Source organism: Chrysemys picta, chromosome 3 (genome assembly GCF_011386835.1).
Source record: "Chrysemys picta bellii isolate R12L10 chromosome 3, ASM1138683v2, whole genome shotgun sequence".
NCBI classification, from domain to species: domain Eukaryota; kingdom Metazoa; phylum Chordata; order Testudines; family Emydidae; genus Chrysemys; species Chrysemys picta.
In genome coordinates, this window is record NC_088793.1 from 189,477,722 (window position 1) to 189,493,988 (window position 16,267).

Genomic DNA, 16,267 nt, shown 5'->3' on the forward strand with positions numbered 1-16,267 from the left:
TTCTTGTTTAGTGTTCCTGTATGAAATTCTATTTGTTTTTTCCCCAGAAACAAACTACATCAAGATGGAGTTGAGGTTGAGCATACGTATCAGTAACAAATGTAAAAAAAAAAAAAAAAAAAAAAAAAAAAAAAAGACAGGGATATGATGGTTGTCTCAAAACTAAGCACTAAGGCACCCAAGCAGCTTAACTCTGCCTGTAATGTCGGGGGCAGCGGGGTGGGTGGGTGGGGTGTCATGAGTAGTTCCTTCTCAAAGGAAAAAAAGAATATGGAATTCTAGAAGAATTATGATGTGCTGTCTGGTTTTATTTGATAGCTAAGAGAAAGTGTGCCTTGTACTGCCAAAGGAAAGTGACAACACTGGAGGTTCTTAGGTCCTATAGGCTTTCCAGTCTTGGTCCAGCCCCAAGGTAGTTTAGGCCTTGTCTACACCACAGAGTTTTGTCAACAAAAATTATTCCGCTTTAATTAAACCGCAGTTGCATATCCATACTATGCTCCTTGTGTTGGCAGAGCACATCCACACTAGCAGCTCTTGCATCAAACACAGAGTCCAATGCACTGTGGGTAGCTATCCCACTGTGCAACTGGTCACAGGGTGCTTTGGGAAGGGTTTGCAATGCTTCATGGGGCAGGTACAGTATCATATGATGCAGGTTTCTCAATCCCATCGTTCCACGGGCATCCTACTAGATTGCCAGTTGCTTTTCAGCTGAAACGTATGTGGGGGACAGAGGGGAGTGAGAGAGACAGGGAGAGTGGGGGGGAAGAATGTGTATTAGGGGAGAGTGTGTGGGCATGTTGTCTCCAAGTTCAGACAGCAGCCTGAGCAACCAATTCTGGGGGAGAGGGGGACACCCTCCCACATCAGCCCATGGTTCTGCACAGCAGTCTTTTACCCTCCCCCCAGCAGCATCCCACTCTGCCTGCTTGCTGATTCCACATTAATGGTTCTGTGATTCCCTCCAAGGTCTTCCACAGCCTCCTCAGCTACCAGGTGCGCCATCTTCAGCAGCTCAGAGTTCTCCATGCTGGGTTGCCAATTTTCTGATATCAGAAAAGCAAACATCCTTGCCCCGCCCCTTCCCCTACTCACTCCACCCCCCCCCTCCGAGTCACTCATTCTCCCCCACCCTCACTCACTTTCACCGGGCTGGGGAGGGGGTTGGGGTGTAGGAGGGGGTGAGGGCTCCGGGCTGAGGGTTTGGAACGTGGAAGGGGTCTCTGGGCTGGGGAAGAGGGTTGGGGTGTGAGCTCTGGAAGCAAGTTTGGTGCTGGAGAGGACTCAGGGCTGGGGGAGAGGATTCAGTGTGGGCTCCAGGCAGCGCTTACTTGAGGCAGTTCCCGGAAGCGGCAACATGTCATCTGACTCTTAGGCACAGTGGCGGCCAGTGAGGCTCTGCGCGCTGCCCTCACCCTCAGGCACGATCCCTGCAACTCCCATTGGCCACGGTCCTGGCCAATGGGAGCTGCACAGCTAGTGCTTGGGGCAGGGGCAGCACGCGGAACCTCCCTGGCCAACCCTGCACCTAGGGGCCACAGGGACATGCTGGCTGCTTCCAGGAGCCGTAGGGAGCTTGTCTTAGCCCTGCTGTGCTGCCAACTGGACTTTTAACAGCCCGGTCAGTGGTGCTGACTGGAGTTGCCAGGGTCCCTTTTCGACCGTGCGTTCCGGTCGAAAACTGGACGCCTGGCAACTATACTCCATGCTGAGGAATGTCAAAGGTTCCCAGAACTTCTGAAAGTGGAAGGGTGAATGCCTACAGGGCACCAGAGTTCAAAATAGCGAGCAGAGCAGTCACGGTGGGCACTGTGGGATACTGAGGGAAGCCATTTATGTTGCTATAATGAATGGCAGCCTCTACAGTTTGTCACTTTAATTTTGCCACAAAAAACTTTATGCCTCTCGTCGAGTTGGATTTATTTTGTTGGCAACACAGTGAGAGTTTTGCTGCCAAAAGTAGCTTTGTAGTGTGTACATCTCCACTATTTTGTTTGCAAAAACTGCCTTTGGCCAACAAAATTCTGTAATGTAAACAAGACCTTAGTTTCCTTCACCAATGAGCTTTAACTGCAGAGCTTGGTCCTAATGATTAAATGCCTTTAAGATAATGCCCCTAAGCTACTTCCCTCTCCTATATACATTTATTTTTCCATTAACTTACTAACAACTTTTTTTCTGGTGCTACTTATTTAAAATGGTCGCATCTGACCATAATAAATTAATAGATAAACTTCAAGAGAAACAAAAGACAAGGAAAAAACTCCAAAAATTAAGTCAACTTCTTCTCAGGGGATAGTTTTCCTAGAGTAGCACTCCATTCCCCATTCTTGCATTCCTCTCCCTCATACCTTCTTCCCCCACTTATCCTGGTCAGTAGTTATTCTTCCTTGCGTTTTCTATCTAAATTAGATTGTAAGCTAGCATTTAGTCAAAGGATTTCGTATTTTGTTGGTGTATATTTATAAGGTCAGATAAGTCATTAACTTACCCAGAGTCTCCCTCATATTCTTGTACAAGTTTATGGAATCTGTATCCTTCATGAATTCTCGTACGACTTCCCCCTGATCATTTTCCACAACCAGCACTTCTTCTGGTTTAGCCATACGGCTAACCATTAACAACCGGACCTATGTTTACCAGAGAATCAACAGTTTTAGATTAAAACAAATTTAGGGTTGGGCATTTGACTAGTTCAAGAGTAAATGGTCAACTGACCAGTCAAATATTTCAAAGCACTTATTTGTTAGGAGAGTAAAAAAAGAAGACTTTATGGTCTCCAATAGGTTTAGCCTTAGACAGACACTTTTGTCTAGTTACAAAAGAAATTACTAATGGAGTTATTTTAACTCCAAAGAATGCCAAAAACAATGTTCTAAAAGGAAGGCAGCATAACGCAACCAAAAGATAGTCTCTTCCACTGACGCTTCCTCTTTCCACTAAGATAAGGACTACATTTTGGCCTTGAAATGCAGAGCACACACACACTTTAACCAAAATACAAACAGGACTTCAAAATATATGCTTTAAACCAGAGGTCTCAAACTCAAATGACCATGAGAGCCGCATGAGGATTAGTGCATTGGCCCGAGGGCTGCATCACTGACACCCACCCCTTGCTGCCCCCAGCCCCGCCCCCACTCCACCCCTTCCATGAGGGCCTGCCCCTGCCCCACCCCCATTCAACCCCTTCCCTGAAGTCCTCACCCCAACTCTGCCCCCTCCCTGCCCCCAGGGGGCGCAGGAGGGGTGCGGGGTGTGATGGGGGCTCAGGGCAGGGAGTTGACATGCAGGTGGTGTGCAGGGTACGGCAGGGGGCTCAGGGCAGGGAGTTGGGGTGTGGGATGCAGGAGGGGTGAGGGGTGCGGCGGGGGTCGGGGTACAGGGTGCAGCAGGGGGCTCAGGGCAGGGAGTTGGGGTGTGGGATGCAGGAGGGGTGAGGGGTGCGGCGGGGGTCGGGGTACAGGGTGCAGCAGGGGGCTCAGGGCAGGGAGCTGGGGTGCGGGAGGGTGTGGGATGTGGCAGGGGGCTCGGGCAGGGAGTTGGGGTGTGGGCTCCGGCCCCACTTACCTAGAGCGGCTGCAGGGTGACAGCACCGCGGCCAGGGCAGGCTCCCTGCCTGCCCTGGCCACGCTCCAGGAAGCGGCCGGAGTCCTGGGGGAAGGGGGGGGGGGGGAGGGAGATGACGGCGCCACCATGTGCTGCTCTTGCTCCTCCAGGTACCTCCCCCAATGCTCCCACTGGCCGCAGTTCCCCGTTCCTGGCCAATGGGAACTGCAGGGGGGCAATGCCTGGAAGCAAGAGCACGGAGTCCTCTACTCCCCCCCCCCCCCCACCTGGGGCTGCAGGGACATAGATCCAGCCGCTTCAGGGAGTGGTGCGGGGCTCGCGGCACCACAGGGTAGGTAGAGGGGCCGCGGACGGGGGGAGCTTGGCAGGTTGCACGAAAGAACCCCGCAGGCCCCACGTGTTTGAGACTTAAACCAGCAGACAAGGATAATCTTAGAGGACTTGACATGCCTACTGGGCATCTCTCACACCAACAGATCAAAAAATGTATTGGAAAGTTAAAATTCAATTTCCAAACTTCTGAGATATCGGAAGATATCAACATTAATGTTGCATTAAGTTATTTAAGGCACATTCAATCAAGATGTTTATTCAAATTTTTCCATTTAGTTTGTATTAAATATGGGCAATGAGGTTATGTGATTTTTACCACTGACAAAAGTTTAGATGCCATGGACTAACTAATGCAGGGGTCCTCAATGCGGTGCCCGCAGGTGCCATGGCGCCCGCCGGTGCCATGGCGCCCGCCGGGGTGTCTAAATGTGCCAGCGTACTGGCCAGCGGACGAGCATCCGCCAAAATGCCGCTGACAATGTCGGCGGCATTTTGGTGGCGGTGCCTATTGATGCCGCTTGTCGGCGGCATTTTGGCGGATGCTCGTCCATCGACACGGTCCTCTGATGCTCGTTGTCTGGCACCTCCCAGATGAAAAAGGTTGGGGACCACTGAACTAATGAGTAGTGTCCCTCTATGTACTCTGAAGTATTAATGCACAAGGTATCAAACAAGATACAGGTGTGCCACAAATTAATAGCTCAAGGGGTGGAGTAACTAGTCACCAGCCAAAATTGAATGTTGTCAGAAATATTCCCTTATACTGAGGCACTGGTCATACAAAGTACAGATTTCCTTTTCTACAAGGATGTATGTAAACTTATGGCTAAGGCTACGATTTAGTCACAGGTATTTTTAGTAAAAATCAGACATGTCACGGGCAAAGAATTTTTGTTTATTGCCCGTGACCTGTCCATGACTTATACTATAAATACCCCTGATTAAATCTTAGGGGGGAGGAGGGGAGAATTTACTGCTGGGGGTGTGTGCCCTATGGAACCACTGCTGGGGGGGGTGCATCAGCACCAGCTGCTAGGGTCTGCTGAGCAACAGCTGCTCTGGCCACCCTGGGACCAGTGCCGGGGTCTGCCAAGCAGCAGCTGCTCTGGCCGCCCCTGGGACCGCTGCCCTGGGCTGTCTGAGCAGCAGCCCATGTGGCTGGCCCCAGAGATAGCTGCTTGGGCAGCCCTACGGTTAGCCACACTGGCCGCCGCAAAAGTCACAGAATCCGTGACCAACACGGAATCCTACTTATGGTGCATTCAATTAAACATGAATTCCCCCAACATTACCTTTGACAGAACAGGCAGATAAAGCTGTCTCCTGGGAGGAACATCAAAATGTTGACTTCCCGAAAGCAATGGAGAAGCAGATGTTGAAAATGGACTCTCTCTATACAGTTCAGCAGCCAAATGATTCCAGTATTCAAGACAAATCTTAAAAATTTCAGTTTCTTCGACTTCTGACACCAGCAACATATAATGAAGAGCCTACAGAAATGTGATTTACACAAAATTGAGTTATTGGTCAATCAGTATTTTCTGTGGATAATACCTTGATGCTGAAGGTTTATTTATCCAAATAGTTTTAGTGAAAAGCTTTATTATATCTATCTATCTTTGCCATAACGTTTAGAAACAAAATGAATCAATATGTTATAATTACAATTAAAAGGTCAGCATCCCAAGAAACGATCAACTGCCATGACTATGACCACAGGGAACTTTTCCAACATATGCACCTATACTTTTGAAAAGTTACAATAACCTGATTAAAAGGTGATAATTTCTCAAAATAATTGAATCTCCATGTATAATTCTTGATTAATCAAGATAATCATCTCTTCAGTTTCTGCAAGACAGTGTGGTTTTACAGTCTCCTAAAGCAAGGTGTTTGTCAGCAGGACAATACCAATATCTGGCTACTCAAGATTACCACTACCATAGTGTTGTGGAGCTCAGCATTTTGAAGAAGTCTTTGTTGAGTGCATCATCTTTTGCTGCTAACAGAAGGTAGATGTTTAAACTGCTGACAGAGGAAAGGCAGACATTCCTCATTTGCACTCAATGAAAATTTCTATCAGGACACATGAAGGGAAATAAAAGTTACTTTTATTTATAACTTCCTTTTTCTCTTTACTGCAATGGTGCTGACCAATATGCACACCAAAACATTAAAAGGAATCTATTTGGTATATTTCTGATATAGAATCATGAGTTGGGGCTACACGCTCCAACATTCAATGCTCTCTTGGCTAATCTTCCCCTTCAGCTGATCCCAACATCCCTATCACCAGTCAACTGTGGACAAGATCAGCTGGAAGGAGTGAAATATCTTTAGATGTAGTCCCCATAGGCTGTGCATGCTAGGAGAATCAAGTGATCCATAACTGAACTGATTTAAGACAATGCAATGTGTTCACAACAGTTACATCAAATCAGTTTCAAAACGACACAAACACAGTTCTAATAGTTTCATTTGCAATGCCACCTGAGTAGCACAGAACCTTGCATAGCTCCCACAAGCAATGAACTGAGAGATTTCAAAAGGTCCTTGATACAATATGGGGTAGCAATGGAAAGACTAGTTGAACTACTACTATATGTTTGCCTTCACATTGGCAAAGAACATTTACTAACCTTCCCGTAACTTGTTCTTAGAGATGTGTTACTTACGTCCATTCCATGCTAGGCGTGTGCGTGCTGCATGCACTGTTGCCAGAGATATTTCCCTTAATGGTATCCAGAGGGCTGGATCTAGCGCCCTCTGGTGTCACGCAGATATGTGCGGGTATAAGAGGCGCTGCCGGCCCCGCACCATCTCAGTTCCTTTTTGCTGGTAACTCTGACAGACGTAGGAGGGTGGGTCATGGAATGGTCACGGCAACACATCCCAAAGAACAACAGCTACGAAAGGTTAGTAACCATTTTTCTTCTTCGAGAGCTTGCTCATGTCCATTCCATGCTAGGTGACTCAGAAACAGTACCCCAGGAGGTGGGCTCAGAGTTCGTGAACATACTGATTGTACCACTGATCTGCCGAAACTGGCATCGTCTTGTGCCTGTTGGGTCGAAGGTACGACCCAACAACCAGATCACGGCTCTGCTGATGTCCTGGACTTGTACCTGTGCGAGAAATGCTGCTGCTGAAGCCTGGGCTATTGTGGAATAAGCAGTCACAATGGTCGGAAGCAGGATGTTCGCCTGCTCATAGCAAGCCCGAATACACGTGGTTAGTCAGGATGAGATTCTTTGCGGTAACACAGGTAGTCCTCTCAGCCTTTCCGCTATTGCTACAGAGTTGTTTGGATTTGTGGAAGGGCTTACTTCTTTCAATAAAAAAAGGCGAGGGCCTGCCTAAGGTCCAATGTACAAAGCCAATGTTCCTTAGTTGATTTGTTAGGTTTTGGGAAGACAGGTAGAAAAATGACCTGATTGTTATGGATTTGTGACATCATCTTTGGTAGAAAGGCTGAATAGGGGTGCAGTTGGAACTTGTCAGTGAAGAACACCATTTAAGACGGTTGCGACGTAAGGACTTTGATTTCAGAGACCCTGCTGGCCGAGAGGACAGCCAGCAGGAAAGTGAGCTTTGGAGCACGATGCTAACAATTTAAGGGGGGACACCGTGAGCCACAACAGGACCAAGTTTAAGTTCCATGGTGGGGGAGGGGTCGGTTTGCAACCCTGAGAATAGAGTCTTTCCAACTCCTTGAGAAAATAGACCGTCATCTTGTGGGAGAACACCGATCTGCCATTCACTGGTGGGTGGAAGGCTGAAATGAATGAACCTTAATAGATGAGAGAGCCAGACCTTGCTGCTTTAGGTGGAGCAGATAGTCCAAGACAGACTGCAGAGAAGATCAGAATGGAGAGAGATTCTATTCAGAGGCCCAACAAGAGAAACATTTCTACTTGGCCAAGTAGGTAGCCCTGGAGGAAGGCTTTCTATTACTTTGCAAGACCTGTCAAACCTGATCCGAGCAGCCCTGTTCCTTGGGGTTCAGCATCCATGCAGTCAGGTGCAGTAAGGCAAGTTTCAGGTGAAGCAACCTGCCATGGTCTTGTGAGATCAAGTCCAGGCAGAGTGGGAGCATGAGTGGTGCTGCCACCGAGAGGTCCAGAGGCATGCCAAATCAATGCCAGCATCCTATCAGGATAACCCTTCCCTTGTCTCATTTGATTTCTAGGAAAACATTGTGAACCAAGGGGATTGGAGAAAAGGTCTGTATAGTAGATGGCCTGCGCACGAGAGCAGGAAGGCATTGGGGAGGGAGCCTGCACAGCGAGCAGTACAGATGGCATTTCCTGTTCTGCCTGGTAGCAAATAGTTCCAACTGGGGAGGCTCTTAACTCTGGAAGATGACCCTGACGACTTCCAGGTGAAAAAAGACCACTCATGGTGAGAGAAAAAAAGCTCTGCTGATGCGATCCGCCAGTACATTTCGGGCTGAAGATCAAGCACCTCCCTGCTTGTTGATGTAAAACATGGATGTGATGTTGTCTGTCAGGACCGACACCACTTTCCTTGAGGTCTGGGGAATGAACTTGTGGCAAGCTAAGCCCTGAGTTCCCAGACATTTATATGTAGGGAGAGTTCTTCTTTGGACCAGAGGCCCTGGGTCCTGAAATTGTTGAGGTGGGCTCCCCACCCTAGGTTTAACTGAGGTTAAGGCTACAGACAGTTGAGGATCAGCAAAGGGTACTCCCTAACACTACAGATTCTGGGTCTCTCCACTAGGTCAGGGAAACGAGGACTGTAGGCGAGACACTGAGTCTAAATGGTGTCTACTCAAGGAGTAGACTTATGTCAGCCACATCTGGAGGGGCTGGAGGCGCAGCCTTGCATACTGTACCAGGTAAGTACATGCTGCCATGTGTCCCAATAGTTTGAGGTAGACCTGAACAGTCCTTATTGGTGGAATGTGATGTTGGACATCAGGTCCGACATAAGTTTGGAATTGGGCCTCCAGAAGGAAGATTCTGCTGGGGTTGAGTCAAGCACTGCCCCGATTAACTCTATTCTCTGAGCTGGGACCAGAGTTGACTTTTGCTTGTTTAATCAGCAGGCCCAGTGCCCAGAAGGTGGCCTGGACTGTACTGATGCTGTGCCGTACCTGATCATGCAACTAACCTTTGATCAGCCAGCCATCAAGGCACGAATAGACTTGCACACGGTGCATGAGGAAGGCTGCTACTACTGTCATACACTTCGTGAAGAACTGTGGGGCTGCCGATAGACTAAAGGGGAAAGCAGTGAATTGATAGTGGCTTTGACCCCGTACAAACCTGAGAAATCTTTGGTGACTGTGGAAGATAGAGATGTGAAAGTAAGCTCCATTAAATTGAGGGAGGCGTACCAGTCTCCTGGATCTAGGGAGGGTATGATGGAGGTCAGAGAGACCATGCAGAACTTTAGTTTCTTGAGATATCTGTTAAGGTGACGCAGGTTCAAGATGGGCCTTAGGCCCCCTTTGGCCTTCAAGATTAGGAAGGAACTTCCTCTCTGGCCCTGTAGTGAAGCAGACCGGCTGCCCACAGACCCAGAGGGAGAGGGGTCCCTCACTGAACTTTGGTGGGCGGAGCCACGACACGCTCAACCCTCCCACCGGAAGTCAGTGGGTGGGACAGGAAGTATAAAAGGCGGGCTGGAGAACTCAGATGGGGCCCCAGAGGAGCCAGATGCCTCCTGCAAGCTCCTGAGTTGGGGGGCTGCCACAGACCCCGAGGAAGCGGAGGACTGGCCAGGACCATTTACAGACCTGAACACGGAGGAGATGCCAGCCCTGACAGAGGCCCTCTTTCCCGACGACCCTCTACAGAGACAGGTACACCCTGAGGGGGAGTTAAGAAGTGACCCACGGGTAGCCAACCCCTGTCTGACTGCAGTGCTGACAGCAAGTGAGTCAGTGTGTTACGGTTAGGATCCCCGCTGACTCAGTGGCAGACTGCTCTGCCACTGCTAGGACCCTGGGCCGGGGTGCAGTGGAGTGGGTGGGTCTGAGTCCCCCCTGCCACTCCAACCCATGGGTGGCAGTCTCCCCCTCTCTGAGGCAAGAAGCCTGTGCTTGTCAGCTCTCCACCAGAGCTAGGAGGCCCGACTGTTTTGCGGCTCAGCCTGAGTGCAGGCCTGAGCCCACAGACTCTCTACTGCCTCGCCCTGATTTAAGGGCCTGGGCCAACAGATTATTTGGCTAGCCAGCCCAAGCACAGGCCTGAATCAGAGACTCTTTGCTGCCCCACCCTGACCAGGGGCTGGGCTCTGTGTTTGTCGTTCGGCCCTGATCACAGACCTGCGCTCATGTCTCCCATCGCCCCGCTGATTTCCCACGCCATGTGGCCTCCCAGAGACGTAGTGAGGCGGATTGGGTGCCCACAGACCCAGAGGGGAAGGGGCTACTCCCCCCAACGGACTACAGGCCCCCCACAAGTAGTAGGGATTGCATCTCCCCGGCGAGGAATTGCTGGTGAGAAGGGCCCCGAAGAGGGACCAGGGTGGGGGATGGGAAAGAGGGGTAGATACAAACTGGAGAGTGTAACCAACTGTTACTGAACTGAGGACCCAACAGTCCGACGTTCTCTATGACCATACTTGGCTGAAGGGCAACAAGATGGTCCAACAACAAGAGAGGGGACGAATCTGGAACTCAGACTGGTGTAACGCCCTGATGCACCTTTAAAAAGCCTGTGGATCAGTGACCACTGTGCCAGGATCATGGAAGTCTTGCTCCTAGACAGTGCTGTGGTGGTCGGTGCCGGCAAGGAGCTTGGCGCTTCCTGCTCTCTCCTGTCCCCAGCTGTCTTGGCTGCCGGAGATCCTTGTGGGGTTGGCGGAATTGGGGGAGACAGGTCCTTCGTCACTTGGAACGCCTCCGGTGTCGAAGGAGGCAGCTGACACCTAAGCACCGTGGCTGCTTCCAGGAGCCTATGGTGGGTCCCGAACCAGACTAGGCGCTCTACATGGAGTTGGCAGGCCATCAATGGCTCGGTGAGGACAAGTGACCTGGCATGGGTCTCACTGAGCTGTTCATTTCCTGCACCACAGAGCACCCTCTCTCTGTGTGCTGTTTCTTATGCTTCTTCCTCAGCACCGGAGATGAAGAATGGTGGCAGGAAGAGCACTGTGCTGAGGGAGTGCTCAGCATCGATGTGGAACAGCTTGGTTTTGAGACTGGTCTCAGGGCCACCTCCAAGAGAAGGACATTCAGCTGAAGAACAGTTTTTTCCAGTGCAAGGGCTGAAGTCCCTGCAGATCTGGCACTTATCTTTAATGCGAGACTCCTCCAGACACTTTAAACAGCTGAAGTGCAGGTCACTCACCTCACATTGGCTTGCCGCAAGAGGAACAGAGTTTGAAGCCCAGGGACCAGGGCATGTCCAGCCTCTGGGACAAAAAGTCCCTTGATGACAGAGACAACTATTTACACTACTATATATGCTAACTCTAAGGACTATCTACACTAAGAATAAATGGAGAAAAGTCCAAACCACTTGCCGCAGCAAAAAGGATCGTTCCAGCAACCATCATGGGTAGTAAGAAGGAATCAAGAGGATGTGGCGCCCCTTATCCCAATGCATGCGTGTGCAACTCTAGAGGGCACTAGAGCCAGCCCTACAGATACCACTAAGGGAAAGATCTCCAGCAACAGGGCACACAGCATGCACATACCTAGCATGGAAAATACATGAACAAGCACTTGAAGAATAAATCAGTTCTTAAAACTCCAACAGCATAGTCTTCTGCAACCAGTTTTTAGAACTTTTGTAAAACCAGTTGAAGCAGCTGCATAGGATTTGAAGTGTTTTATAAGCATCCCAGGGACTTAGGTCCACATTTTTAAAAGGTATTCAGACTTTGCTGGCTCATTGTTGCAACACCTGATTTAAGAGCCTAAATCTCATTTTCAACAGGGATTTAGGCACTTAGTCTAAATCCCATCAACACTTGATGACCAAGCAACACCTAAATACCATCAAAAATCTGGGCCCTGGACTCTCAGAATACTGATTTTTTTTCTAAAGCAGAAAACAAAATCTATATAGTCTTACCAGTTGCACCTGACAGAACTAGGAAGTCAGAATGAAGAAATTGTGCTACGAAAACCACCACAAAAAGAGGCCTTGTCATTACTAACGATTTGAACCTTTTACAACTAAACTCACTGTACTGAAGCAATTTAACAACAATTCAGCGTATTCATGCTAGCTATGCTGAATCAGTTTAAGATACTTTGCACTGTCTGCCCTGTGTCCCCCACTAGCATTGTCAGCTGCAATATTCTGGACCCTGATCAGAGTACTTAGTTCAGCTTCCAGAAGCAATGCACTGAGGGAGATTTCAAAAGGCCACCACACTACAACGTGGGACAACAGTCAAAGTAGTAGGAGACCCATGTCAGCTAATATGCATCCACCGTGGTGCTAAAAATAACCAGGGGGGGGTGGGCTGTGCACTCCGCTGGATCAAAGCAAGTTCAATATAACACGGTTTCACCTATAACACGGTAAGATTTTTTGGCTCCCAAGGGACAGCGTTATATCGAGGTAGAGATGTACTTAGTTATTTGAAGGGCCGAGCAGGAGAGAGGCAGAAGCAGCAGCAACACAGAACAGCTGACACCCAGCACAACCCTGATTCGCAACACACAACTAAAGATACCTATCCTATGACTCAAATCCTACAATCATCTTTTAGTTTCTTGTGGGCCATGGGCCAAAACAAATTGAGAACCACTGTTCTAATCCTTCTGATGGTGCGGAACAGTTTTCTGCAAAATATTCATGAGTACCTTGCCCAGTTCAGTTTTAAATTATTGAAAAAATGGGGCTAACAATTCTGTTGCAAGATTATTCCCCAGCCTAAGGACCTGTCTACATTACAAATACAGACTCAGGGGACTCAACTGTAACTGTTCTATACTTGCTGCTTAGATAGCTTGCCCTTTAAGTGTTTGATAAAATCTTCCAGGGTTTCAGTTTCACACCCTACTCAACTGCAACTGAAATTTTCTTTTATTCCATTTCATTGCACTGCTCCGAGTTTTATTTCATGACTAGGAGGAAAAAGGGATGCAGTAGCAACTAGGAAAGGGGAGCAGAATTGTAGTAATACTTTAAGCTTTGATTACTACTACATACGTACAGCATTTAGCATAATGAGGCCTTGATCTCTAACTGCAACCTCTAGGGATATGTCTACATGGCAATTAAACACCCATGGCTGGCCTGTGCCGGCTGACTCAGGCTGGGGCTTGCGGGGCTGTTTAATTGCAGTGTAGACGTTCAGCCTGGGCTCTAGGACTCTGCAAGGTGGAATGGTCCTAGAGCTGAGGCTGCAGCCCCAGGCCAAATGTCTACACCGCAATTAAGTGATCCCTTAGCCCGAGCCAGCAGGCACGGACCAGCCACAAGTGTGTAAATGCAGTGTAGACATACCCTAGGTGCTGCTGCAATGCAAATATAGTCACCAAGAGTGCATGGTAAATAGGGCTTAGCGTTCTGCCACTTTTAACCGCTAAAGATTACCCCAATGGCATGTATTACTGCAATGTATATCTGTTATTACATAATGATGGGATACTGCCCTCTGTGATTAGGTTGCTTAGTTTAATACTGAAAGTTTGAAACGGATCACTTTACAGTGGTTATGATAAATACAGAGAAGACACTAGGATAGTTTAAGTCAAAAGCTAAATGTTATATTACATATACATACACCCCTCTCTCACACAGCTTTCAAGTTTTACCATGTAATTCTTTAGTAGCAGGAACTGTATCTTCCTATATATTTGTACAGCATACAGCACAAATGGACCCTGATCATGACTGCAGTCTTTGGGCATCGTGATATAAATAATGTAAGGTCATTGCATATAAAAGTGCAATTCGCAGGTGTTACCAAGTGAAATATCTTTAATGTGTCTTAATCAGGGGTTTAAGTATTTGTTAGTTATGGGAAGGAAACCCAAGGACTTACTTCTCTAACTGCTTTTCTTGTGGTGAGTGCTACAGATTTAGTTCAAGTAACTGCACTAGGGACACATCATTTGAGGTACTCATCCAGCACAAGGACATACAAACTACATTAACTGCCACTATAGAACTTACCTCCATTAAGGTTTCCCTCAGATTTAATCTCTTTTCTATAAGCTGACCATGTTCCTTGAGAAATGTGCAGAGAAACAAGCTGAGATTCTGAATGAAGTTCTGTTCATCATCTTTTCCATTGGAGTATGCAAGTCGAATATTGGTGTTTAAAGGAAGCATCTAATAAAACAGGAATGAATTTTCTAGGTCAGCAGTTTTTAAATTTATGTATAGTACGGATCACACCAAAAAGGTGCAATATTACCTGTAGAAGCCAGGGAACATTTGGATGTTTTTAATTAACAAATGTTTTGTCCTTTTTAGGAAAAAAACATTTCTGCTATTCACTGCATTCCCCTCCTCACAACCACCCTGCAAATGCTTCTCCCCTCCACCCCCACCAAAAGCACACAGTTATATATGTATGGAAAGGTCCCAAGAAATGTGAATGAATTCCATTAATCTTTAATATGCTATATAGTGCCTAGATAATAGGGCCCTGGCTTTCAAGGGCTACCCACAATATAAATAAAAATAATCTCAATGTGTTACATTTGATGACTGCCTTAAGACAACAGTGTTGACATTAATTTAAGTGTTTCAGAGGAGCAGGGGAATCTAAATCTCTAATCTGCTGCCAAGATTATATTTTGGTGTTAAAATTTAAATTAGTTCGGTTCTAATATAGTTGATCTTTATAAAACAAAAAACTAATTCAGTCAAATGAAGTCTTAGAATAGTAGAAGGAATTCAAATGGAAGTGACTGGGCCAAATTCAGTAATGGTATAATGTGGTACTAAAACGGGATTAAGTATTTTAACGTACCACAAATTTGGCATTCAATTGGTTCATAAAGTGAATAATAACTCACTAAGCCAGGCAAATTTAAGTAGTAAGAAGTAAAAGCACCTAACAGGAGCATGGAAGAACAGAACACCAGCTGCCAAACTAAACAAAGAGTAATACTCAGAACTCTGACATGTCTGAATTTAGCCTAAAAGGGTGTAATTCTTATTTTTTTTTCAATGGGAGCCACATTAGGATTGCGAAAAATCCTGTTTAAAACACTAGCCATATGTTTTCAGATGCTTTAAAACTTGCAGGTCCACTAGATGCTGCAAGTGAACTAACAGAGAAAAATTAAGAGAAAAACTCATGTAGTCATTTACATTTATGAAAGATGACCTAAAAAGGACTACAAGCATTCATACAAGGAAGATCCGTTCATAAAAATATAAAATATTCAAGTAGCTGAAAATGCCATCCAAAGATGCAGATAAAAATATGACAAGGATATTGTTAAGAAAATGAGAGGTGAACTTTATGTACAATCAAACTTAGGTACAAAGATATACCTGGGTGCATAGCATGCTATTTGAGCTTGAGAAAGTAATAAACTTGATCAACCTAATGCACATCATGGAAATAAGGCAACCAGCAGCTGCTTGGTGAATGATTGGTTGAAAGAAGTGGTGCCCCAGATTTTCACTGACACTCCAAGAAACTCAGGAAGACTGCTACTACATTCACATCCAACTACCATGTTTGATTTCACACTGAGCATGAGGATTACTTTGATTAAAATAGCAGCATTCGTATAATAAAAGGAACACTTCTCATCAGAGAGGCACTGTACTTAAAGCAACTGGAAAAGATCTGAGAGACTTGTCAGATTACAGGCTGACACTATTGACACATCCTCAGTGGAAATCTGTCTCGCTTTAAGACAGGGGTGGGCAAACTTTTTGGCCTGAGGGCCACATCTTGGTATGAAAATTGTATGGTGGGCCATGTATGCTCATGAAATTGGGGTTGGGGTGCGGGAGGGAGAGAGGGCTCTGACTGGGGTACGGGCTCTGGGGTGGGGCCAGAAAAAAGGAGTTCAGAGTGCGGGCGGGGGGGGGGGGGGGTAGGAGGGTGCCTCCGGGCTAGGGCAAGGGAAGGGGTCAGGGGTGCAGGCTCCAAGAGGTGCTTACCTGAAGCAGCTCCTGGAAGCAGCAGCACGTCCCCCTGCGGCTCCTATGTGGAGGTGCGGCCAGGCAGCTCTGCATGCTGCCCCATCAGAAGGTGCCACCCCTGCGGCTCCTATTAGCCGCAGTTCCCGGCCAATGGGAGCTGCGGGGGGAGAGGGGTGCGCTGGGGGGGGGGGGGGGGGGGGGAAGGCACCGCGCACAGCCCCCTGGCTGCCCCTAAGCATAGGAGCTGGAGGGGGAACATGCTGCTGCTTCCGGGAGCCTCAGCTTACGCACGTGGAATGGCCTCCGACCCCGCTTTC

The 16,267-nt window shown here is 47.6% G+C and overlaps 1 protein-coding gene across 4 annotated transcripts in view; it reads right to left on the reverse strand.

Moving 5' to 3' along the window:
• XPO1 (exportin 1) overlaps positions 1 to 16,267 on the reverse strand; it is an 80,670-nt gene that overhangs the window by 23,271 nt on the left and 41,132 nt on the right. For all 4 annotated transcript variants that reach the window (XM_065589656.1, XM_005305641.5, XM_065589658.1 and 1 more), the window contains 3 exons: positions 14,013 to 14,171; positions 5,199 to 5,396; positions 2,495 to 2,633 (listed from right to left, as the gene is read on the reverse strand). In XM_065589656.1, the coding sequence (XP_065445728.1) occupies positions 2,495 to 2,633; positions 5,199 to 5,396; positions 14,013 to 14,171 (496 nt within the window). The remainder of the gene's footprint in view (positions 1 to 2,494; positions 2,634 to 5,198; positions 5,397 to 14,012; positions 14,172 to 16,267) is intronic.